At 45.0% G+C, this 27,080-nt stretch overlaps 1 protein-coding gene across 7 annotated transcripts in view; it reads right to left on the reverse strand.

Moving 5' to 3' along the window:
- Nucleotides 1-27,080, reverse strand: part of HECW1 (HECT, C2 and WW domain containing E3 ubiquitin protein ligase 1) — a 202,406-nt gene that overhangs the window by 102,078 nt on the left and 73,248 nt on the right. For all 7 annotated transcript variants that reach the window (XM_082192708.1, XM_082192704.1, XM_082192707.1 and 4 more), the window contains 2 exons: nt 25,330-25,654; nt 14,999-15,106 (listed from right to left, as the gene is read on the reverse strand). In XM_082192708.1, the coding sequence (XP_082048834.1) occupies nt 14,999-15,106; nt 25,330-25,654 (433 nt within the window). The remainder of the gene's footprint in view (nt 1-14,998; nt 15,107-25,329; nt 25,655-27,080) is intronic.

A 27,080-nucleotide genomic window follows, 5' to 3' on the forward strand; every position in this document is an offset into this window, starting at 1 on the left:
CTGCTCATCATTTTCTTAGGATATTTCAGAGCTAAGATGTATTCAGATCTAAAGGACCATGTGTGGAACTCCACCTGGAGTTCACTTCAGAGGCCAGTACCTGTCTCACCAATACTTAAAAACACAATTATATTAAGTATGCTGACTGTTTGCCATAATAATAAACATTCACTCATTCACCTATTGTCAGGGAACTGACATCAGAGGAAAGGGAGGTGGTAGGGCTCCCAGAGGCTGGGAGGGAGTCAGCAGCTAAAGCAGGGACCAGCAGGGGGAGAGAGGGGTCTCTGGAGGAGGATCTCAGTAATGCTGCGAGAGACGCAGCAGCCAAGGCAGGAACTAGCAGGGGAGAGAAAGGGGTGAGAGACACGTCCAGCGAAAACAGCGGGGAGGTGTCAGAAGCAACCGTAGGGAGACCCATACTTCGCTGGAAGCTGCCACGTCGTGAGTCCAGGAGACGCGTTTCCGTTAAGGAGCTTCTTTGCTGGAAACGCTTCCGCAGGCAGCCACTGTCAGACTCTACTAGTGACTAGAGCAGACATGTCTGAGGAGCTCTGTCACACACAGAGGTTTGTGGAGCCGCACAAACTCTGAGGGGGCACAATTTTAAGCACAAGCAGCTAATCATCCCCTCACAGCAGTCTGACAGTCTTTGTACGCTGCCTGTGCAGGAGAAAGCATCATGAGCAACCCAGCCGGAACCGGAGAGGCAGGGGTTGGAGCTGGTCCAAGCTTGGAAGAAAGGTATCAAGCTTTGGAGGTCCAACTTGCGCTGCAGACAGCGAGGCTCGAGGAGAGAAGGGCTCAGGATGCAGACAAAAAGGGGAGAACCACTCAGTTCCCCAGAAAGGTACCAGGATTGGTGCAGAAGTTTGGGGGGGACCCCAAGGATTACCATGCCTTTAGGACAGAGATGCAATATGCCCTTAATGTGCAGTTTGATGAGTTCCCTGATGAGGAATCGCGAGTTGCTTTCGTAATTGGGCATCTTGAGAAGGGGGCGCGAGACTGGGTTCGACCCCTGATGGCAACGCACAATGATATCCTAAAGGACACTATGAAGTTCTTTCGTGCAATGGATATCATGTTTTCCAGCGATATTGAGGAAGGGGTGGTGCGCAGACAGCTAATGGCTTGCAAGCAGGGAAGCCGATCTGTCCGTGAGTACTGGACTGAATTTACCATGCTGATTCACAGATTGGGGTGGGATTTATCGGCGGCACCCATTCAGATGCTATTTGAAGAAGGTCTTTCTTCGGCTGTGAAAGACGAGCCGTCCCGGAGCCCCAGGGCGGTGTCTATGGATCAGCTGACCAAATCTGCGCTGACCATTGGAGCGCACCAGGAGGCAAGAGCCTTGGAGAGGCGGGAAGGGAGAGGGGAACGTTGGAAGGAGTTCCGCATTCCAGACATTCCTGAGCCAGCTTTCCCGCCGGCAGAGCCGATGGAAGTCGGAACAGCGCGCGCGCGCGCAGTTTCAAAGCCCAGTGAGGGGGCTAAGAAGGAGGGAAAAGGAGCCCGGAAATGCTATCTCTGCCAACAGCCAGGCCACTTTGCCAGAGTCTGCCCCCAGAGGAAGGAATGGCAAGGGATGGTGGGAGCTGTTGAGGGGGGAGAGCAGGGAGAAACGGAGCAGGTAAAAGCCAACGCCTGGTTGCCACCGTCAGGGCACTGCAGCCAGGCCAAAGAGCAGTGAAAGTGCCCGTGCCAGAAGCTCCTCGACCTGCTCTAGTGATTGAAGTGTCGCTAGAGCTGCAAAATGGACACCCCCTAAAAATAAAGGCGCTGTTGGACTCAGGCAGCTCCTGCAATTTTATGAGCAAGGAGTTTGCTGCTGAACACCAGATACAGACGATCCCTTTAAGCAACCCTCTGCAGGTGACTACGATCGATGGCAGGGAGTTGTTGGGAGGAGGAGTCAGCTTGCAGACCGTCCCAATGATAATGAGGGTGGCAAGGCACACAGAACTGATAGCGTTTAATGTGGCCACCTTGGGAGGCGCTCCCATTATTTTGGGAATGAGCTGGCTAGCCCTACATGATCCGCTGGTGGGCTGGCATCAAAGAGTGGTTTCCTTCGGTTCAGCACATTGCTTAGAACACTGCAGGGGGGAAAAGGGTTCAGCAGGGGCCCAAGCCACCCTGGCAGGGACTGAAGTAATGGAGAAGGGGAAGGTGCCACCACAGTATGCTGATCTCAGTGACGTGTTCAGCGAGAAGGAAGCTGACCAACTACCCCCGCATAGGCCCTTTGATTGCCAGATCAATTTACTCCCTGGAGCACAGCTTCCTGTAGGCAAGTTGTATGCCATGTCAGACAGGGAAATGCAGGAGTTGCGAGAGTTCATTGACAAGAACCTGAAGAGAGGCTTCATCAGAGAGTCCAAGGCAGCGGGGGGTAGCCCAGTGTTTTTTGTGGATAAAAAGCACACGGACAAGCCGAGACTTGTATGTGATTTCAGGCGGTTAAATGCAGTGACAGAGCCGGCGGCTTTTCCAATGCCCAGGATTGATGATATTTTGACCAGGGTGCGGAAGGGAAAGATTTTTACAAAGCTGGACCTAAGGGGGGCGTACAACCTGATACGTATAAGGAAAGGGGATGAATGGAAAACCACCATGTTCACCCCTTTGGGGGCATTTGAATACCTCGTGATGCCTTTTGGATTACAAACAGGCTCCGCGTGTTTTCAATCATTCATGAACCACGTACTGGGGCCTTTGCTCTACAAGAATTGCGTGGCCTTCCTAGATGATGTGTTGGTGTATTCGGAGAATGAGGAGCAACATGTGAGAGACGTCAGAGAAGTGTTGAGCAGGCTGCAAGCCAACAGGCTGTGGGTGAAACTGGAGAAGTGTCAGTTTCATACCAAGGAGGTGGAATTCCTGGGGTACCGCTTGTCAGACAAGGGGTTGGCCATGGACCCCGGCAAGGTTCAAGCAGTGCTGGAATGGAAAACACCCAAAACCAAGAAGGATGTGCAGAGGTTCCTAGGGTTTGGAAACTTTTATCGTAAGTTCATCCGAAACTTCGCCCACCTGACGGCGCCCATCACGGACTGTCTCAGCAGTAAAAAGAAGTTTGTTTGGACGGCGGAGGCGGAGCGAGCGTTTGAGGAACTGAAAAGGGCCTTCACCTCTGATGAACAACTTCTGCATGTGGATTTACAAAAAAAGCTGAGGGTCGAAACAGACGCATCTGACAGAGCCATAGGGGCGGTGCTTCTTCTGCAGCCGGGGAAGGAGGAGTCAGAGTGGCGACCGTGTGCATTCTTTTCGCGAAAGCTGAACAAATCCGAGAGGAACTACACGGTGTACGACCGGGAACTTCTTGCGATTCATGAGGCTTTCCGGAGATGGAGGCACCTGCTAATTGGTGCACAACATAAGGTGCAAGTGTGCACGGACCATAAGAATCTAGAGTATTGGAGAACTGCGCGAGTGCTCAACCAACGGCAGTTGAGATGGGCCCAGGAGTTCTCCAAATTTAACTTTGAGATTTGTTACGTGCCAGGCCCAGAGAACGTTAGGGCGGACGCTCTCTCACGCAAACCTGAATATTTGGAGGGGGAGGGAGCACCCGAAGAGACCCATGTCATTCCAGAGGACCGCTGGGTGTGTGGGGCGGCATTGGTGGGGCAAAGGGAACTGGTAGAGGGAACGGTGCAGGATGAATACGCCCAGGACAAACTCAGGGGTCTCAGGAGGGAGGGAGACAAACCCGGGGGTTTTGAGGAGAGAAACGGGGCGTTGTACTACAAGGGAGCGTTATATATACCTGAAGGGGAATTGAGGGAAAAGGTACTCAAGCAACTGCACGATAGCCCCACAGCAGGGCATTTTGGGCAACACAAAACCATGTGGCTGGTTACCAGGGAATTCTGGTGGCCCAAGGTCAGGGAAGATGTGCGGGAGTATGTGAGAGGGTGTGACCAATGCCAACGAGCCAAGGGGGAGAGGCGGGCACCGGCAGGTTTATTAGAACCACTACCCACGCCGGAAAGACCATGGGAGGCAGTGGCAATAGATTTCATGACTGATCTGCCAAGGTCCAGAGGGAAAACAGCCATCATGGTTGTGGTAGACCTGTTAACCAAGATGGCCCACTTTATAGCCTGCTCACATGCGGTCACAGCGGAAGAAACCGCTAAATTGTTTGTGGAAAATGTGTTTAGGCTGCATGGCGCCCCCTTGAGGGTGGTTTCTGACTGAGGGAAACAATTTACTTCCAGGTTCTGGAGGAAGCTCATGAGCTTATTGCATGTAGAGGTGAATTTCTCAACTGCCCGTCATCCAGAAACCAACGGGCAGGCGGAAAGAGCTAATGGTGTCCTCCAGCAATATTTGAGGTGTTATGTGAATGACAGAGAGAATGATTGGGTGGAGAAGCTGGCGTTGGCAGAATTTGCCTACAACAATGCAGAGAACGTGTCCACGGGGATGAGCCCCTTTTTGGCTAATCACGGGTGTCATCCCCGAGCCTTCCCAGGGGGGGAAAGGGAGAACTGGAGCGTTCCAGCTGCAGAACAGTTCGTTGAAGAAATGGAAGCGATCCATCGCCAGCTCCAACTTAACTTAAACAGGGCTAAGGAGGAATATAAGAGGCAGGCAGACAAAACCAGAAGGGAAGGGGAAAGCATTAGGGTGGGGGACCAGGTGTGGCTGTCCACTCAAGGGTTACCATTCAAAGGGGGTTGTAAGAAGTTAAGACCCAAAAGGCTGGGCCCATTTGAAGTCACGCAGCAGGTCAACCCAGTGGCTTTCAGACTCCGGTTACCGAACCACATGAAGCTGCACCCAGTGTTCCACAGGTCGTTGCTGTCACCGTATAAAGGGGACAGAGAAGGGAGGGTCAATAGGGGACCAGCTATGGAGGAAAAAGAACACAGCTACCATGTAGCGGAGATTCTCGATTCCAGGTGGAAGGGAGATCAAGTAGAGTATTTGGTAGTGTGGGAAGGGGAGCCGGAGTCGGAAAACACCTGGGTCAGGGCAGAGGATGTAGATGACGAGGTTTTGATAGAAACTTTTCATCAGAGATTCCCTCGTAAACCTCAGCCAGTGGCGAGGTTCCGGAGGGAATACTTCGCCACCACCGACGAAGAAGAAGAGTTGGAGGGGTTCTCTGATTCCGAGGCGGAGGAGGATTCAGCGAGCCGGAACGAAGACCGATGGAGGGAAATGTTCGAGACGTCTGAAGATGAAGAGGATTCTTTTCGGGGTTTTAGCTCCTCACCGCCCAGAGGAGAGAGTAGGGGCGGGGGGGAAGGGGGCCCTGGAGGGGAGGTGGATGTCAGGGAACTGACATCAGAGGAAAGGGAGTTGGTAGGGGTCCCAGAGGCTGGGAGAGAGTCAGCAGCTAAAGCAGGGACCAGCAGGGGGAGCGGGGGGTCTCTGGAGGAGGATCTCAGTAATGCTGCGAGAGACGCAGCAGCCAAGGCAGGAACTAGCAGGGGAGAGAAAGGGGTGAGAGACACGTCCAGCGAAAACAGCGGGGAGGTGTCAGAAGCAACCGTAGGGAGACCCATACTTCGCCGGAAGCTGCCACGTCGTGAGTCCAGGAGACGCGTTTCCGTTAAGGAGCTTCTTTGCTGGAAACGCTTCCGCAGGCAGCCACTGTCAGACTCTACTAGTGACTAGAGCAGACATGTCTGAGGAGCTCTGTCACACACAGAGGTTTGTGGAGCCGCACAAACTCTGAGGGGGCACAATTTTAAGCACAAGCAGCTAATCATCCCCTCACACCTATATTATGTATTGCATTAATAATGTAGCTTGGAAACCCATATTCTAAGCATATAAACTCTGATGCATTTGGTTTTTCATCATGTATATTGTAATTGGAAGAAAAATAGACCCCTAGGGTAATGATCATAATATAATAATAATTTATTATTTGTACCCCGCCCATCTGGCTGGGTCTCCCCAGCCACTCTGGGCAGCTTCCAACAAAGATTAAATATACATTAAAATTTCACACATTAAAAACTTCCCTAAACAGGGCTGCCTTCAGATGTCTTTAAAAGAAGCACCTTTATAAAGGTGCTTCAAATCATTAGCACCAGATAGGTGGAAACCAAGGAAGTACAGAGTTTTCACCAGTTTTGATTTTAAAAGTTGAAATAAGCAGTGCATTATAGTAGATTAACTTTTTTCTCATTTTAATAAAAAACAGGTTGTGTGTGAATATTTCAATGCGGTTTAGCTTCACTGTTTTGTTTGGTTGCTGTTTCTTTGGCACCATTTCTGAAAACATCACACTGGCTATAACATCTTAATAGGAACTGCAAAATAAATAGAATGATATCCCACAACTCTATATCTGACATGATGATGCCACCAGACATTGGCAATGAAATCATGTTGATCAACGCAATCGGTTGGCTTAGGCTACATAAAAGACATCTAAGGGCAAATGAGCACAGAACAACCGAAACAAATAAATGAACATTTTTGCAAGAAAGACCAAAAGGGAATGAGTTTTTCGTCCTTTCAAATACTGTGTGAAAAACTGGGAATAGTTTCAACTCTGCCCTGGTTCAAACAGAGTTTATGTGCTAAAACACTGATTAATCCTCACCCCTACCCTACAATGGTAAGTATTACAGGGGCCCTGAGTTTTGGGGGCCATTGGGCACATTTGCAAACTGAAAAAACTGCCATGGACACCACACATACCAAGCAACCAAACACACATGGCAACAATATTCTGGCTACAATAGCATGCTTCTCTCAAGCCTGATTTCAATGCTGGGAAGGGATTCTGTGGTCACCAAGGAAGGAAAGCCTCTATGAGCATATATATACCTGCAGGTACCACACTGGTGACACGTGCAGTATAATAACAGAGGTCTATGTATGCAAACAGTCTTAATTTGGCTCCAGGCATAATCTTTTACTCCTGTGTATTGATACTAGAAGAATGATGTATTTTATTGATTAGCATATTGCAGTGTTTCCCAAACGTTTTTGGGCAACGGCACACCTGTTTACCGGAAAAAAATCTCGCGGCACACCACCATTAAAGCCCCGCCCCGTGACGTCAGCGCGCAGCGTCACGCCGGGAGGGACGCACAAAAGTGAACGTTTTTTCCCTTCCCCTTGCCGGGGTGGGAGGAGGCAGCAGAGCAAGGGACTGAGGGACGGCGGCAGCTGAGGCGGCGGCGGCTGTTGTGGTGGTGGCGGCGATAGCGGGCGGAGGAGGAGCCGTCGCCGGGAGTTGCTGCTGCTGCTGTTGCTGTTGCTGCCCGGACATGCCGGCCTCCTCCTCCTCCGCTGTCGCGCGCGCTGCCCCGCCGCTCGGCACCACCACCGCGGAGCCGCCCCCGGCTCGACGCGGATCCTCGCCGCCGCCGCCTCTCGCCGCCCGACTCGCCCGCCTCCCTCCCACGGCACACCAGCCGGTGTCTCACGGCACACTAGTGTGCCGCGGAACACCGGTTGGGAAACACTGGCATATTGGATAGATTTTTCAGGATAGGTGGGTAGCTTTGGACTTGATGAATCATATCAAAAGCCACATTCACTAAATTCAACACTCAGATAATAAAATTTAAACATATACACAAAAATGAGGCCAGCTCTATTAATCACTGAATATTTATCCCACATTCAGAATCAATATGCATGCATTTCTTTTATGTCAACTACACATCTTATGGTATTTTTAGCCTAATATTTCCATGGCAACAGGGAATGCTCCATTTGAGAAGACAGATGTTTCAGAGCTGTGTGGCTGGGGAATTCAAATGAGAGGTCTAAGCAGTTTTTCAGAACTTACTGCATCTTCCAGTCTTTTATCATAGAGTCATTTGTTGATTCTTATAGCTTCTGATTAAATTTGATTGCATTGGAGTGGGGGGAAAGCCACCAATATTATTATTTTTTGTTCAGACAAATACTCTTGTGGCAATAACAACAATGAATTCTTAGAATCTAACTTGTGAGAACATAAATGCTCTGACTTCCCTATTGAGCATCAGTAGTACAAAACACCTCATCTTAGTTTTGCGAACAATTCACTTGTTTTGGACAATCTCTACCAGGATGCAAAATCAGACTTGTCTCAAGTCAGGGTTTCTCAATCACTCAAGGGAAGAGAAAACACATAGGACGGATCCAAGGGTCAAATGGCTAAAGCACCCCTTGGGTTTTTCCCATTTTAGATGCAAAATAGAGAAGAGAATCAAGAGCGTTTAGTTGTTAGCTCTGAAAAGAACGATATTTATATCAATAAATAATATGCAATGCATGGGCTGCTCCTTTCTATCTGCAAAAATATGTACCCTGTTCTTCATTCTAGTTATAAGTGTCTGGTGATAAAATGGTCTCTGTGTAAATGGTTATTTATGGTGTCATGTTCTTGGGGTTTTTTTTTTTTAAAGGAACAATCAAACTGTTTAATTATTATGCATTTTCAGCATAATATGAAATAAACAGTGGCTTAAGAAAGCAGAAATGCCTCATACTGCAGGGGCAGGGAGGAAAGCAAATGTTAAAAAAAACAACCCAACGATTTGAGTTAGGCAACCTCACACTGCACTGAGCGGTGGAGCTCGGTGGTAGAGCTAACATTTTGCATGCTGAGGTTCATTCCCTGACATCTTGAGGTAGGACTGGGAAGTACCCCTGCCACAAACTCTGGAGAGCTGCTACCAGTCCATGAAGATAATTACTTAGCTAGGTGGACCAAGTGATGGTAGACGATGGGTCTCAAGCCCTCGGTGACTTAGGGACTTCCCCTGCATGTGAAGATAGGCTCAAGTGGATTGAACGGATGGGACCAATAGTGGGTCCAACATCAAGAAGGTGGTTTCAGCATGTGCTGTAGAGGGAAGTGAGGGGCAGATGGGCCTCATCAACCTGGAAAGCTAGCCCACCTAGGAGAAGGAAAACTCTGATCTTAAACCTCTGCTGCCTTGCGGGATATCCTTGGGATTAGAAAAGACTAAGGAGTAAGCTCTACACAAATCCTAAGATGGTTAGATGGCGCCTGGTACACCTACTTCTGGCTACTCCTGCAATGAAGCTGATGCCAAACGTTTTGCTCTGCTTTCCTTTGGACTGCATTAGCAAGGCCAAGAGGGGGGTCTTGTTGTCTGGACAGCTCAGGACCTCCATACGCACTGACCAGGCTTGTGCTCCGGGGAGATCATTTCAGCGCTGCTAATGAAGCAATCTGACTTCACCCCTGGAAGTGCTGTCCATTGTGAGACAGATGGATGCCAATGACAAGATGGACCAATGATCTGACTTGGTATAAGACAGTGTCCTATTATCACTTGCTTACTCAACATTTGGTGGCTAGCAGTTGAAAAGGAGAGGTAGACTTACATTTTTTATGTAAGTTATGCACAGTGAAATTTTGGTATGTAACCTTAGTGCTGTGATGATCCATTAACGCAAACCAACACTTGGTACTGGAGCTCATCTGCGTTGGTTTGCCCTATGTCAACTGGCCTTTGTGTTCTTTGAAATTAAGCTGGTTAACCATAGCAGCTCTGAAGACAGAACTTCCCACAGCTTATTCACATTGTTCAACTATTTCTACAGGTGCTCATTTATTTAGGACATGCGGAGAACATTTTGCATTTGAGCCTCCCTTCACTTCCCTCTGGTGTTTCTGACTGTTCTGTCAGACTTTTTAAAAAGAATTCTATTACTGACTTCTGGATAGTTTGGAAGTCCTCTGTACACCTCCACCATAGGTTAAAGAGAAACCACATTATTCAAGACAGGAACCAATTGACCCAAATACATACAAGCCTCTACAGTGGTACCTCAGGTTAAGTACTTAATTCGTTCCAGGGGTCCGTTCTTAACCTGAAACTGTTCTTAACCTGAAGCACCACTTTAGTTAATGGGGCCTCTCGCTGCTGCTGCGCCGCCACTCCCCGATTTCTGTTCTCATCCTGAGAGAGTCTGTAACCTGAAGCGTATGTAACCTGAAGCATATGTAACCCGAGGTACCACTGTACTGTAATTATCACACTACTGGTTTCCATGAAATGTTGTGTTTCATTTGTTCCCAGAACACTGCATTTGAAGAGTGTGAGAATAGTGTGGTGACGTTGTACTGGTGTAACTCCTATTAGCACTAATTAGACAGCAGAAAATAGAACTCTTCTACAGCATATTTTTTCCTTCCACATAGAAATTACCAGCTGGTGGAAAGCTCCATGAGAAACTGAATGAATCAAATTAATGTCCTGGCATAAGCAGATGAAAGCTCACCGTAACCATGGAAGCTGCATCTATTCATTCATCAACCAAGTAACAATCTCTGATCTGGAGATTGTTGACTAGCACCTTCCATCATAAGTCTGACTCTCCATTGGAATATGTCGCTGAAATGGGATAATATCTCTTGTTTGCCTGGATGGAAGATGGAAAGAGGTGTGGGTATCTGTGGTAACCTCTAACCTTTGTGTGGCTAGGACGCAGCCTACTGTACACAGGTAGGAGTCAATGCCTGTCGCTTTATCCACTTTCACCTCTGCCCCTGCCCACCAATAGCTCATGGGGGAATATGGCCCCAGGCCTGAAGAAGTTAGCTTCATATAGTTTCATAGCAAATGAAACTATAGTTTCATAGCAAATAAGGTTAATTCCAAGTCCATCTGAAGCCATTGCATAGTTTAAAGCCATTGAATAGTTTAATGTCTATTTTTCAAAAGTGCTTTATGAAATTTCTCGGCTACCACAGAAGTTTGAATTCAACTGAACATCATATGGCATCCCGAGTAAGTAAGTAATTGGGGAAGAGTTTGCAACTGTCAAGGATCCCTTTATTAACCCAGTTTTCATGGTCTTCTAACTCAGTCACAAAGTATGCATGCTCAAACTTTCAAGCCAGCATTTTTTAAGAAAATGCTTTGAAAGCATATATTTCCCGTATTCTTAGATGTTGTGAATCTTTATCCCACTCTGCTTAAGTCATGGTTGTACAAAAGAGAGAAGGAATAATTCCAAATTCTTATACTTTCCCATGAGTGGAAGAAGTTGAATTACCTTAAAAGAAATATGCAGTTTAAAATTCCCAGCATGCCCGGCCCTGGCCCTTCAGCTGCCTGTTTCCTGACACCTAGGGAAATGCAACTCATGGATTATTAAAAGCTCAACTGAAACCCAGCACAAACTTTCTTATTCTCATGTCTTTTGTTCTTTGGAAGACAGTGGGCTCAGTTATCCTACTTATTTGCATTGCCATAAATTATCAGTAAATCCAGAATGGAAAATAGTATAATTTGTACAAAATAATTATTTTCAAGTCTCATATGTAAAAGCTGGTGGAATTTTTATTATGACCTGAATAGATCAGGCAGAGTATCACTGTTCACTAAGCATCTGATTAATAAATCTCCCCACAGTATACAAGGGATGGGCAACTCTGTTTCTGATTCATATAACATTTGCATGTTTTTACCCATAATTCCATTCCACTCCATTCTTGTATTAACATTAATCTTGCAAATTGACATTAATGCTTTCAAAATACATATTTACAAGGCACATTCAAAGATGTACACTTTCTTCAATTCCAATGTAGTATTCTGAGATGTTACAATAGCCAAAAATTGCCTTGCACCATTCAAATCAGTGCAAAATCCAGTGGATTTCCTAACTATGCATTAATTTGAGAAGAATGGATCATTTTATTCACAAAGCCTGAAATCCTCAAGCATCCCTACTCACAAGCCCACGCTGCCACATGGATAATCAAGCCCATGACTGCAAGATATGCAAATATTGCAGGCTTCCTTTATGTTGGGAATTCTGTATTTGACAGTCCTAGTGGAATCCAAGATAGCCACATCTACACTGGAATCCACACTGGGAGTTGGGGCAAGAGGAACCATGAACACAGTTAGAGGAGGAGTAGTTTGGATTTGATATCCCGCTTTATCACTATCCTAAGGAGTCTCAAGGGACACGGGTGGCACTGTGGGTTAAACCACAGAGCCTAGGGCTTGCCGATCAGAAGGTCGGCGGTTCGAATCCCCGCGGTGGGGTGAGCTCCTGTTGCTTGGTCCTAGCTCCTGCCCACCTAGCAGTTTGGAAGCATGTCAAAGTGCAAGTAGATGAATAGGTACCACTCTGGCAGGAAGCTAAACGGCATTTCCGTGTGCTGGTTCACCAAGCGGTTTAGTCATGCTGGCCACATGACCCGGAAGCTGTCTGCGGACAAACGCCAGCTCCCTCAGCCTATAGAGTGAGATGAGCGCACAACCCCAGAGTCATCCGTGACTAGACCTAATGGTCAGGGGTACCTTTACCTTTACCTTTAAAGAGTCTCAAAGCAGCTAACAATCTCCTTTCCCTTCCTCCCCCACAACAAACACTCTGTGAGGTGAGTGAGGCTGAGGGACTTCAGAGAAGTGTGACTGGCCCAAGGTCACCCAGCAGCTGCATGTGGAGGAGCGGGGAATCGAACCCGGTTCACCAGATTACGAGTCCACTGCTCTTAACCACTACACCACACTGGTTAGAGAAAACAAAGAGGCCTACCACCTTCCGTTTCTTGATAGCACATGCTCAACAGGTGTCGCTTCTCCTAGCAGGGAAATGGAAGTATTGATGACCTGGAATAACTCAGTCAGTAGAGCATGATACTCTTCATCTCAGGGTCGTGGGTCTGAGCCCCACATTGGGCAAAAGATTCCTGCATTGTAGAGGTTGGACTAGATGACCCTTGTGGTCCCTTCCAAGTGTACAATTCTATGAAAGCTATGCTTTGGAGTTTGTGCCTTTTGTGGAGCTGCTTGGAGGCAGAGAGTATCTGTTAGAAAGGCAAAGATGGTGCAAAATGTCAAATGGCTATGGCTATAGAACGGATTTTATCCCAATGAATTGGGGGGAGGGCATAATAAGCACAGACCAAAGAGCCCCACCTGTACCATACCAGTGTACCACTCCCCAACTGACAATTAATATGTCCTGAGTAAGAATTAGAGGCTGCTTGGAAGCAGATTCTGAAGCCAGAAGAGCATGCTCCATACAAAAAAAGAGGAGGGATTCATTTAAGAAAGTACGTAGATAATGAAATCATACTGGTAATATGATGAAAGAAAAGCATATGGCAGAACTCCCCTTAGAGTTAACTGAATTAACAATCAATTACAGAAGACAATATCTGAGTAAACAAAAAAGAAAACCTAGCTCATCCAAAGTCCAGAGCTTTCATATCTGTATCACTTTGCAGCTTGATAATGCCTCTTCTACCATGCAAGTTAGGGATGGGTGAATCTGTCAATTTCAGTTTCTCATTTTTCCAATCTTCAGTTCTCCAGATTTCCACATCAGCTTGCAATTTCCCCCAAGTCCTTTATTAACATTGTAGTGTGATTTTATCCCAATGCACACATTTGTTTGTGCAATTTTGTGTGTGTAATTTGTACAAATCTTACAAATCAATATATCCTCTCCTACTATCCTTAACATTCCCACAGTTTTTAAATACAGGCCTTTTGTTTTATTATTACCTGGCATTTTCAGAAGGCAAAGTTAAAATTCTTTGGTTTTTAAACACAGTTTATGTGCTTCTTTGTCAAGTGTAGGCTTCCAAGCTAAATTTTTGTCAAATTACAAAAATAAAAGCAGATTTGAATTCCTGACACCCAAAAACACATTCTTAAGACCCCTCACTACAGAAATGTGCAAAAATTAAGTTTTGTACCCTAAAATGACACACCCTAATCAGACACCTCCTGCTGTGTAGCTGCCCCACCCTGATGGCACAACTAGAATACAGCTGTGTTAGAAGCAGACAGAACTGGTACAGAAATCTCACTGGCATTTCTGGCACATTGCAACTTGGTTCTTATAGTCCATAATCTGTGAAACTATTTAGCTTAGGCCAGTGAACAGAATCTATTTTCCATTGTATACCAAGGAAGCTTTGCATGTCAGCCATCAAAACCCTGCACGCTGCCAATAATTCTGAGGATTTTTTTGGTTGACACGCTCTGTTGGTCCTGACCCTTGCAGAGGAAGACTAGTAGTAGAGGCAAATCAATCATTCTAAGAAACTTGTCCTTCACAGCAGACGTCCTCATTGAGGAACCCCCAATAAGTTTCCAAGGACCCCACAGTATGCTCTGCAATCCATTTTGAAACCACAGTTTTAAATATTCAAAACCTCTGTCACAGGTTGTTCACAAATGGTTTAAAGTAACCTTCCTTAAGTCTGCCAGAAAATTGTTCCAGTTATCCCAGCTAACTTCCTATCAAGCAGTGCTTTGATTTAACAATGTTTCATTTTCTTTTGCAGCCAGTTGTCACACAACACAACCTGTTTGGAGCGCCTTTATTAATCTACATTTTGAGCTCCTTACAGCAGCACATGCAACACATGTTAAGTATGATGCCCTCAGGCACGGACGCAACAATGAAAGATTCACCTTTACTATGCTTGAGCACATAATTTTTCACAACCCAAGCACATAGTTTATTGCGCATCAACGGTATGTTATGCAGTGAGCTCAGCAAATGCAATATGGAATTAATTCCCTTAAAAAAAAATACTTCTGTGAGATTGCCTCGGAAATGGTTATTTAGAATAACACACACACCACAAAAACTCCAAGAAAGGGATTGAAGATTTGCTCTGCCAGAAACTGATCCAAACTACAGAAGACTAAAACAAGGATAAAAGCTCCAGCAGATTCAATAATTTTGATGTTAAATAAATATAAATGAACTTGAAAATAGTTTTTCTCCAAACACGGAAGTATTTAGCACCTGTTCTGAAACCCTCTCATGTTATGAGATGTTCGTGCTTAATAACTCCAACATATACAGAGTTATAGATGCAATTTCACCCACTGCATCCTTTCAGTACTAACTTCTGTTATTCATGAAGCATAGTTTCTGGACAAGCAATTGATCATTTTTCTTTGCCACACACATTAAATTTTCCCCAAAACACCCATGTAGTGTGGGAGCTCAGCTCTCCCTGTTTTCACTGAAGTATGATGTAATAGCACTATGATATACTTACGTTCTACGAAGTAAGAGCTGGCATCAATCTTCCAGATAATCTGACCTCGGTGAGAGCCATTTACCCCACGATTTTTGTAGTCTAGGAAATTTTCAGACAAAACCTCATCTGCAAAATTAACAAAAGAGAGCCAGTGAAATCAGAGCAAAGGAAAGGGCTGAAAACACAGCTTCTTTTTAAAAAATAATTTATCACTGAAAGGCAGGAAAGTGTCCTATCTCTCACCAGCAAACCCTCCATGATACTCCTCCATTTTTTAAAAAAGCCCCAAACCTTACACATATAAATGTAGACATCAGAGTAAAGGGGTCTACCAGAGCTTTTTCCTAACCTTGGTGCAATAGTTTTCCATGGCCTGGTTTGCATAACATGGTAAACCAAAATATACCTGGGAAAAGTAAAGTGATTGCAAGCTCTTCTCCAGGTATCTGCACATTTGTGTAGTTTGGTTTATCGGGTTGGATGAACCAAGCCCATGTGGAGTATACCATCATGTGAGCCATCAGCTATGGTATGAAGCTGTGCAATCAAGAAAAAAACAGATTTACTTCCTTATCTTCTGTTTGTAACAATGTAAAAAGATCTCAGGATCTTTTAACTTGTTTGGGTCCACAGCATCCCTCTGTAGAAGCACGGGTTCCCTTTCTCCATTGTGGGAGATTGCGTAGTTTTGTTGTTATTTTTATTATGCATTTTGTGTTTTTATCTTGTATTTTTATGCTGTGAACCACCCTGAGATATTTGGATGAAGGGTGGTATAGAAGAAGAAGAAGAAGAAGAAGAAGAAGAAGAAGAAGAAGAAGAAGAAGAAGAAGAACAACAACAACAACAACTACTACTACTACTTTGTGGTCCCCATTACATTCCAGTCAATTATCTAAAGTTTTAACACTCTCCTCAAGTAATATTTTCTCCACAGATTGTTCCATTGATTTCAGGAAAGCTACATGATGAACAAGGTTCGGGCCCCAAGGGAAGCTGGGAGTTCCCTCAGAACAATCATTTTGCTATATTGCAGACATATGCTCGCTCCAGTGAACTTTAAACCTGCCATATTTCCAGAACTAGTGTTAGCAAGACAGGTATTGAATCTTGCCCACACAAAATAATTTTTGAAGAGAAAATTTCTATCTCTGAGAGAAACAAGATACCTTCTGGTAGGGAAAAATAGTAGTTACTGGTGTCATGAAAAATGCATGGATGCACGGCTTGAGGATACCAGTGTGGTTATAGATACATTAAAAATCAGGAGGAAAATGATTCATTATGGTTTTCTAATCTTTTAGTAAAGGCTAACCTCTACAAAGATGTAGTAATGAACATACAACACCACACTTTTATCCTACCTCTGGCAAGAAAACAATTAACTGGTTTGGGGGAATGTGAAGCATGAACTTCTGAGGGTGGTGACAATCATAGATCATTAATTAATGTTTCTGTTCCACTCTTCCTCCATGGACCTTAGAGCATTTTAATTGAGATTGATTAGGCAGAGAGAGGATGGCCGGCACAAGGTCACATATGGTGCACCATAGCTGCTTCTAGTCTAGCAACTAAAATATGGTGCTGAGGATGATGAGGAAGGCAAAATAGTCAATGGCATTAGATCTAATTGAGCCAAAAGCACCAAGAGCTTTTTACAATCTGCTTTTCTCCAGTATAAACACTGACAGAGACTTTGGAAGAACCTTTTGCCTATCATGCACTTCAGCTACTCACTGACTCATGATTTACTAAAGAAGGGCATGTGAGTCCCTAAGACTGGGAGTTAAGCTTCACTTTGCTTGCCGATTGCTTTCCCTTACTAAGAATTGTCTTTTTGAATAAATGCAACCCAAAAGTAAAGGATGAAGGGTGCAAAATTCAGTTTGTCCAAGAAGAGTTCATGCTGTTATCTTTCCTATCAACAATAACTTAAGAGAGTGACTTTATCCCACCACCAATGATGGCTCATAATTCAGTCTGCTCTTTCTCTTTATTTTTAAATGAGAACGTAGCCAGAAAATGTAGCCCCAGACCAAACTGATCCCCAGTGAGGAGCATCTTTGGTACACCCCTCCATTTGTTCAGCGTTTGAAAACCTATTTTAAAATAAGCAAACAAACAAACAAATAAGTGCATTTGTAGCAAATTTTACAGCTTTGATGCATTTCACTCCTATCAGCCACAATCCCTCACACACAAACTGTTGAATGGGCACCAGTGTTGAAAGTGTACACATGAATTAAGCAATCCTGGCTACACAGATCAGTGTTGCCAGCTTGACAAGTTAAGATGAACTGACATGTGTCGTGCCAGCTTCTGACTTGTTTTGCACAAGGAAGCAAAAAGGTGTCCCCTGGTTCTGACCTTGAGTTCTTTTTGATTAAATGAAGCAGCTGGAGGCCTTCAATGATTATGTGCACTGTCTTTGGAAATAGATGCCCTAATGCTCCAGTCCAGAGCAGAATTATATGTAGAAAAAAGGTTTCCACATTTGGATCTTCTGGGTATGCTTTATTGCACATGTGTTTACTTAAACACTTGTGGGAGCAGGTGGCGTTGTGGTCTAAACCACTGAGCCTCTGAGGGCTTACCGATCGGAAGGTTGGTGGTTTGAATCCACATGAAAGGGTTAGCTCCCGTTGCTCTGTCCCAGCTCCTGCCAACCTAGCAGTTTGAAAGCATACCAATGCAAGTAGATAAATAGGTACCACTGTGGCAGGAAGGTAAATGGCGTTTCTGTGCACTCTGGCACTTGTCATGGTGTTCCATTGTGCCAGAAGCAGTTTAGTCATGTTGGCCACATGACCCAGAAAGCTGCCTGTGAACAAACGCTGGCTCCCTCAGCCTGAAGCAAGATGAGCGCCACACCCCATAGTCAAGTTTGACTGGACTTAACCATCCAAGGGTCCTTGTCCTTAACCTTTTTTTTACGTTTATTTAAACACTGTGGGTGTTTGTTTCAACCTTTTTACTGAATTGTTTTACGGCATATTTTAATTATGTGTGTTTGAATTCATAAATCACTTAAAAGTCACTTTGCCAATTAAGTGGAATATCATCATCATCATCATCAGTACTGTGCAAATAGCAATAACATGCAAAGCCTTCACTCATCTGTTATATGGTGGTGGAAAGGATCAGACCCGGCTTCTAGTGACACTTCATATGCCACTCCAAGGTCAACCCTCCAAGATTGTGCGTCCAGCCATGTGCTATTCCCACTATTTTCTGGGCTGAGGTACATTAATTTTCCTACTCCCAATCATAAGCCAATAAGCCAAAAACATCCCACAAATCTTTATCTATATGTATGCTTTATCAATATGGAGGCTGAACACAGGCATAAGGAATGAAGGTAATGCTACACATCAGTAGTTTTCAAACTGTGTTTCAGAGAAACTCTGGAAACTTCCTTGGAAGTTTCTCAGGAGTACCGGTAACTCAGTGAGAAAATTACTAATAGCAGACAAGCTTCTATAAAAGTGAGTAACCCCCTGCATGCATGAACGGCATGAAGGCAGCGTTATACGTTTAGAAAGGAGCAAGGCACAAGAATACCAATTGCATAGACGCCTGTGCACAACTAGCTGCTTCCAGACTTCTTCACTGCAGACAGACCATGACAACCTCTGGTTGTCTGAGGGTGGGGGCCAAAAGCATGCCTGATGCCCAGGGCTGTGGCCAAGAGTGCAGCCCAACTTCCCAGAAATCACATTATGTCCCTTGACATGATTCACGCATGAAAGAGGCTAGGCTGAGTACCAGAACCAAGGCTGGCCCACCACGAAGCGGACAGAGATGAAATCCCAAGGGGCAGCCCACCCCTACCACTGGACAAACAAGGAGAAGCGGTGACAGCAGCTTCCAGTGAGCTCTTGTGAGATCTTGCCATCATCACTGCTTCTTCTAACTTCTCTGGAGTTGCTGTGGGTGTCACCCCCCCCATCCCAACGCTGGAGAAGTGGCTTCCAACTTCCTGTGAGATCTTGCTGGAACCCAAAAGCTGCAGCTATGCAACCCCAGTGAGTAAGGCTTTCCCGTTTTGCCTCAGGCAGAGAAACGGCATGGGCCTCCCCCAATCACAACCAACCTTCTCCTACAATGGGCAGCCATACTGAGAACGCTGGATACATTCCAGTGCCCACTCTCAGTTCAAGTGGAAGAGTGGCAAGCCCAATAGGTCTGGCTATCCTGCACGTGAGCCAAAGATGCACTTCCGAGCATACTTCCGAGATCCTCTGAAATGCACAGTTGTTCCATGGCAGGCATGTTCATGTGAGAAGGCTAGTCAAAAATCACAGTTATATACCAGAGCTATAGGATAGTATATGCTGTACACACAACACATGCAGCTTGGTCCAAAGCTATCCTTTTTTGCATGTGCTTTGATTGTGAATCAATGGACTTGGAATCAAATCCTCATGCAAGGAATAAACTAAAGCAGTCAGAAAGTCAGAATAAACTCAGAAGTATATTGAGAGAAACTTCACTAATTAGAGTCTTGCTGGAATTACATATAGCATTAGAGATTTTTGCCTTTTAGGAGGGGAAATAAAATTAAAGGCAAAAGAGAAAAGAAAGAAGCATGTGGCTTTTAAAGCAGAGTTTCAGCTAATTAGGTCAAAAATATTTTTGATATAAACTTAAAAGAAATGGTTGAATAATAAAGAAGAAGAACAAATACAGCCTAGAAATTGGACCCTAGAGGTTTTGTGCATAATGAACTTTTATCAGACAACTTTTTAAAATGTTTTGGTTTTCCCAGAAGGATAGTGCAGAAGAAAGCCTAATGTATATCAATAAGCACTGTGCAATATTACCCTCACATGAAATCAAGGACTCAGGCAATGAAAGGCTAGCCTATGTTCTGGACTTCATGTAAAGGCCTTTGTGACCCAAGTTAAATTATCTGAGTACATTTAGGGAGAGTGAAACTTAAAACAACAGCTGGAATTTGGGCATTTTTTTTTGTTCTGCCCAACAGAACTAGCTACTATTTTGAGCATTATGGCAAAGCAGAATGATTGCTTAGCCTTTTCCCTCTTGATTCAAAATCTTCTCATTTGAATAAAACAAAGGCAGAACAGGGAATGGGGAGTCCGTCTGTGCTGGATGGTGTAGCACTCCCTCAAATACACAGGCTCACAGTTTAGGTGTACTTGTGAATTCAGTCCTGAGTTTGGATGTCCAGGTCTCTGTGGTGGCCAGGAGTGCGTTTGCAGTTCAAGCTAGTTCACCAGCTGCACCTGTTCCTTGAGGGGTCTGATTTGGCCACCGTGACACACACCTTAGTTACCCCCTGCTTAATGTAATTCACTCTACATGGGGCTGCCTTTGAAAAGTGCTCAGAAACATCAACGGGCTAAACTGTTGATTGGGGCTGGTTACTGGCCTACAATATTGGGGCTGGTCATTGGTTACAGCTGCTACAACAGCTTCACTGGCTATTGGTCTGTTTCCATGCACAATTCAAAGTGCTGGTTATGACCTATAAAGGCCAACATGGCCTAGGTCCAAGCTATCTGAAAGACCATATTCCCTCATAGGAACGTGCCCAGGTTTTGAGATCTTCAAGGGAGGCCCTTCTCTTGGTCTTACCACCTCCTAGGCCCATTTGGTGCTGTTGCAGGAGAGGGTCTTCTCAGGAGCTGCTCCCATACTCTGGAAATCCTGCCCTGGAGAAACCAGACTGGCTTGCTCCCTGTTGTCCTTCTGCTGGCAGTGAAGACCTTGTTCCAACAAGCTATTGGGAATTGACTGCTTTTAATGAAAGGGTTGGTGCCATGCTGTTTTATTGTAATTATTGGTATGTTTTAAATAAATTTCATGTATGTTTATTGTTCTGTCTCAGTGTTTAACTTTAATGATTGATTTTTCTATATTCTTTGCAGTGCTTGTTTTTAGATTTAAGCAGCCTGTCAGGGAAAAGGGAGGGTATAAATTAATAATAATAATAAATATAATAGTAACAAATATTAAATATTACTTTATTTATACCCTGCCCGTATTGAAAAAAGACAGGCCTCATTTTTCACCAGAAGTGGGAAGGATATATTGCAATATTGTTAGAAGGATTTCAATACGTTAATGAGAAACACTCTCCATTTGTTCTCTGGATCAGATAAACTGGCAAGTTTCACTATTGTTTGCAATTTCCAAATATCATACCATTGATTATCCCTCAGTTCTTTCAAGTAAGAAGAGACTTTAGAGCCTAACACACGTCAATCCAGAGTCCACACTCATTCTTGAGCAAACTTGCGTAGATGCAGCAGTTAACAGTAAGAAAATGTGCTGCAGGCTGACTCACTAACTCTTCTGGGGATGCATAAAGGAATGCTGACAGCGTCACACTGATATCAGAGACCCAGAGTTAAAGGCACAAAAAGACAAATCACAATGGCAATCTACACTTCAAACATTTTCCCCTGTTTTGAAGAAGGTTGTGGTGCCATGTAACAAAAGACAAGGCAAGGAAGCACTCTATGAGGCAACCATCCCCACATACAGCAATGGGTACTGGTTTTTATATGCTTTATCTTACGTACTGTGTCTTATCCTGCAATAAACTCAGGGCCAACTTGCACAATATCCTTCCTAACAACAGAATATGTGACAGCAAGCTTTCAGCTACTAAAATGCGCTGCACTGGCTGCCTTGAAAGCAGTTTGAAAACTTCAGTTGGTCCAAATTGCAGCTGAGTTACTTGCCTAAGCCAGAGGCAGTCAATGTAGTCACCTCTGGGTACTGCGGGCTACAACTCTCAATCCCTGGTCATCAGCTATGCTGGCTAGAGCTGATGGGAGTTGCAGTCCGACAACATATGGAGGGCACCACTTCGGCTCCCCCTGTCCAGTGCTTAGTGCTTAGAGAGTTAAACCGACTGCTGATTTGTTTCTGAGCTGAATTTAAATGTGCTGATTTTGATCTTTAAATCCCTACACACACAGTTTGGGACCAGAATTGCTTCTAGTACTCTTCCTCCCATCTGGCAACCACTTTACAATATTTTCAGCACCAAGAAAACACCTTTATTCACACCCTCACTGTGACTAAAATATTGATATTGATCCACTGGAAAGATAAATTTGTGGTGCCCTTTAATCAATAGATAGAAGATATGACAACTCTTGCAAAATACAGGCAGCTTATAGACACAGATGGTGTATACCAAATATAACGACATTTGGAATGCATTTATAAAGACTATAGTACAATATATCAATATATCAATAAATGTATATGTAGTAGAATAATAATTTCACTTTTATAGTTTTGTATGGGACAAGTATTATAGAGTCTTTCTTTCTTTCTCTTTCTATTTTGTATTTTTATACACTATTTAAGAAAAGGGGGGAGGAAAAGGGGGTAGAAAATCACAAACCCAGCGAACAAACACTGACAATTGCTCGTGTCAGATAAGCCAACAAGCGCCTGCCCACTCACCAACAGCAGCCGGCAATCGCACGACCAATTGCCACAGCGGCAGCCAATCCACAGCGGCCCTTGCCACAGCAACCATTCACACACCAAATTATCACAGAAGCAGCCAATCCACAGCGGCCCTTGATGCAGTCACCAATCACCCGGCCCCCCTGTGCACTATCCATGTATAAGATGACCCCCGGTTTTTAACATTATTTTAGAGTTTAAAAAAAGCTTGTCTTATACATTCGAAAAGTATGGTAAATCACCTACAGGTTGTCTTGTGTGGTGGCTTGGAAATTTACTATATCAAAATAATGAATAAATAATAGTTATTACAATGTGAACTTCCTCAGGCTCTTAAATAATCTGGCAGGGTCTTGCACCTTCCTTAGTTGAAGAAACGTTAGCAGCCATAAGCAGGGTGAGGTTTTCAGTGCTGGCACCCCATTCTTGGAGCATTGTGAGGTCTCTGGTAGCCCTTGTTTGGTTAGGTATTGTTTGGAATTGGTTTTAAAGAGTTTTCCTTACTATCATGTAAAAGGGATTTTGACTTTTTGCATTATTAAGCCACCTTGAGGACTGAGGAGAGGATGGAAATGTGGGATATTTATAATATTTATAAAAATATTTGTATACCACTATGTCATAAAGAGATATCAAATCTGTTTACAGCAATAAAACCATAAAACCATACAATACAAAACATTAACAAAAGTTAAAAAGAGAAGTCAACCATTGTGGAAGGATGCCTTCTTAAGGATGCTTGCACCAGCATAGCAGAATAGAAAGTTTTCAGCAGGCATTTAAAAGTTGGCACTGAAGGTGCCTGCTAAATCTCTATATAAGCAAGCAAGTGACCTAGGAATAGCAGCAGTCTGGAGATTTCTCAAAACGGCTGCAGAGTTAACTCCTCACCCAACCCTCTGCACTAGCAGGAAGGAAACAAACTCCACCATTTTACCACACCACAGGATTTATTCTCATTCTTTCTATTTACTATGATTTAGCCCAATTAGGACAAGGAGCCACAGATATTTTCTCCTTACATGCCTAAGTGCTAAGAATGATCTCTAGACCTCACTGACCTCCAGAAGAACAGAACCTGTTCCCCACTTCTGTTTTGGAAAAGAGGAAGCAGGTAGATTAATCCCAAACACTGTAGTATTTGACTTTGTGAAGGACTGCCGGGGACCACCACCCACCACTGTCCCCCTGTGCTTCCCTCCTGTATGGATGCAAGATCAGGACCCTGGTCAACAGGCCTTGCTGGTAGAGAATGGCTGTGAGACAAGCCTGTAGCCAGACAAGACATGCTGTTCCCTGCAGTGGGGACTGACAAGACACAGCTGTAGACAGTGAGGCTTCAGGGTTCCTTATAATTGCGGAGGAAGAGAGGGCTTGACAGGAGATCCAGGAAAGTCAAAGCCAGGAAGGAGGTGGTGATGGAAAGAAGCTGGATGGGCTGGCAGGTCACAGGGCAAGGCCTCAGGTAACACCTCCCTGGTGCCTCCCCAAGGAACTGCCAGGATGTGTTCAGTGTGGACATTAGAGTGTGATACAACACCCTGTCACAAATAAGCAACTGTGAATTGAACATTGCAGTGCACATGGCTGTTTGTGCAAAAGAAGAGAAGGGCAGTGGCACAGGGGAGCCCAACAAGCATTTGCAGCCTTTTATTGCTAACTTTTTATAGCATTTGAAATTGTCCTTAAAACACAGTGTGCTTGTCTTACAATTCATTCTTATAAGGCCACACTTACTTCCATTTTACAGGTGGGGAAGCAGATCTTGAAAGACCATAATGCAGTGCTTTTTTGGGGGGGACGCAGGGGTACGCATACCCCTAAACATTTTGTGAATCTAAGTTTGGCCTCATTGAGGGGCAGTATTTCAGTATGAGTAGTACCCCTAAACATTTTTTAGGGTGGGGGGAAACTTCCATAATGTATGTATTTGGCTTCACATGTGAACCCATCTTATCAAGCCCGCCTTAGTCACTGAGCTATGTTGGCTCTTCGAAGAAAATCACTATTAATATGGCATGAAGGACAGCATATTTAAGTACCGTATTTTTCGTCCCATAGGATGCACCTAGTTTTTTTTGGGGGAAATAAAGGGGGAAAAATTCCTTTATTTCCCCCCCCCCAAACCAGGTCAGGGAATCCAAACCAGGTCGGGGAACAGCGGGATGGCGGCGCTACGCCTCCCCGTTGTCCCCCGAGCTTGTGGGGCTGGCGCTGGGGAGAAGTGCGCTTCTTCCCAGCGCCAGCCTCCAAACCAGGTCGAGGAACAGCGGGATGGCGGCGCTGCGCCTCCCCGCTGTCCCCCAAGCTTGTTGGGCTGCCCGATGTCTGCCTGAAGCCCGGGGTGCTCTGCTTCAGCGCTCCCTGCGCTCCATGCAGCAGGCTGCTATCCGCAGCATAGGGAGCCCTGCGGGAACTCCCGCTGGGCTTCCAAGGCTTGCTGATAGCTTCCTGAAGCCTGGAGAGCGAGAGGGGTCGGTGCGCACCGACCCCTCTCGCTCCTCAAACTTCAGCAAAAGCCTGCATTCGCCCCATAGGACGCACACAGATTTCCCCTTCATTTTTGGAGGGGAAAAGGTGCATCCTACACGGCGAAAAATACGGTAAGTCCCATTGAATTCCATGGGATTCAAATACACATGCTTATTTGGTAATTAGAACAAGTCATTCACTCATCAGTTTGAAGGGAGCCCTACAGGAGTTCAATAGACCTCCTGTTGTGGCCAACTTTGTTTTGCAGGTTTGGGTCGGTGTGGGGGTGGAGTAGTTCAAAACACACGGGGGGGGGGGAGTTAGGTTTAGCTCGGTGAGTCAAAAAACTGTGCTGGCCCACTTTAGATACACTTCATATTTGCAAATATATTTTCAAAATCCTAAGGGTGGGACTGACTTACCAATGAGATACATGCCGATCCAATCCCCAGCATCCACTTCTTCTTTTATATCCCAGTAAATCACGAGGTCCTGCGAATGTCCTATGGAATAATAGGAGCTGCTGACCATGAGTGTAGACCGGCTATCTGAGGTGACCAAGTCTGTGTCACTGGTAGAGCGTGGAATAGTGACTGCCTCATGGGGACCATTCCCAATGTCCATGTTGTGGAACTGGTCTGGGTTGTAGCTGTACCTCAAAGGTTCTTTGCACCGGCGCCGATTCTGTGCGTTCCGAGATGGCGATGCCATGGCAGCCAGGCCCAGGAACCTGTTCTGATACAGATTCTGTCAAAAGGAAAGAAGGGAGTCACTGACAAGCACAATCCATTTTTTGTTGAATCCAATATATCAACATTTTAGAAAATAAAAATGAGGAAGTGAGCAAACCTCCATGCATGACTGCAACATAGCAGAAACCACCTCACAAAATGCAGGCTTACATCCTTAATTTTGCTTACATCCTTAATGCACACTGCAGATAGCTACATTACATAATTGGTAACCATTTGTCATTAGCTGGTTATATTTGAGACTGTTACTTATATTGCCCATCTCTTTTGAATCCGAATTAATGAAACACAGGATTTTCATCAGCAAAATAACATTCCATTTAATTCTTTTATTTGGCCCATAACCAGCCTTTGGCAGCTAAACTAGTGTCTTAGTTTGTCTCCTTTTGCAGTCATCTTTCCTTTTATTGCCTGGCCCAACTGCACCATCTGTTTCTGCAAAGTGATGCAGAGTCACCTTCATATAAATTACTGGTGTTTGCCAGCTGAGCTCTTTTCCTGGGCTTGGTATTCCTAGGCTGCAGTTATATTGATGGTAAAAAAAAATGGTGCTCCATATTAATACTGTGCCAGAGGTAAGCGTATCAGCTGAATCCTTATTGTGCTCAAATGCTGAGCTACAGTACCTTGCCACAGTTGGCTCTACACCATCTGCTCCTGTGTAGCAGCCACGAAGCACCATCACAGATGGGAGGGAGGGAAAGAGAATGGGTGCCAGGGCAACAAGGCTTGAAGACTCCTTTGCAAAGAGGTTGCCTGGAATTACTTTGTATTGCAGCTGCTCTCCACAGCAAGCTGCTTATGTGCAGCAGGCACCCCATATTTCGGCCATGTGGCTTGTTTTCACACCACAGCAAAAGATTCCAGTTAGTGGCACAGCAGTAATGTGAAGGAAACTAAATGACAGCAGAGCGACTGCATAGCAGCACTTGGGGACAACCACTGCACACAAACGAACAAACTGCTCAGTAGTCTCCAGGAGAATGCAGTTTCATGTGGCCTCCACATTTTGCCAACAAGTCAATGAAACTCAAAACGAACTGATTCATTCCATCCCTCCCTTTCCATGGTTCCTCTCATTTCATGATTGTTGTTGGCTCAGTAGTGACCAATGTGATGGGACAGTGCATCAGATCTGCCCTTCCATTGCCACCATCATTACAGCTTACCTGGGCACTGCTGGGGCAGGGACATGGTCAGAGCTGCATGGACACACTGGCAGAGCTACCCGCTGGTGCACCACACAGCTCACTGCTGCCCTGAGCCATCCCAGTACTGCCCAGGTAAGCTGTGGCAGCACCAATGTTTGGAGGGTAGCTCCATTGCTATTGCACACCATATTGGCCACTACTGAGCTGGGCAGATGCCAATTTAAGTTTACAATAGGCCACACATCTATGGCTGTCCCATAGTTCTTAGTG

Source organism: Podarcis vaucheri (genome assembly GCF_965113315.1).
Source record: "Podarcis vaucheri genome assembly, chromosome: 12".
Lineage (NCBI taxonomy): Eukaryota > Metazoa > Chordata > Lepidosauria > Squamata > Lacertidae > Podarcis > Podarcis vaucheri.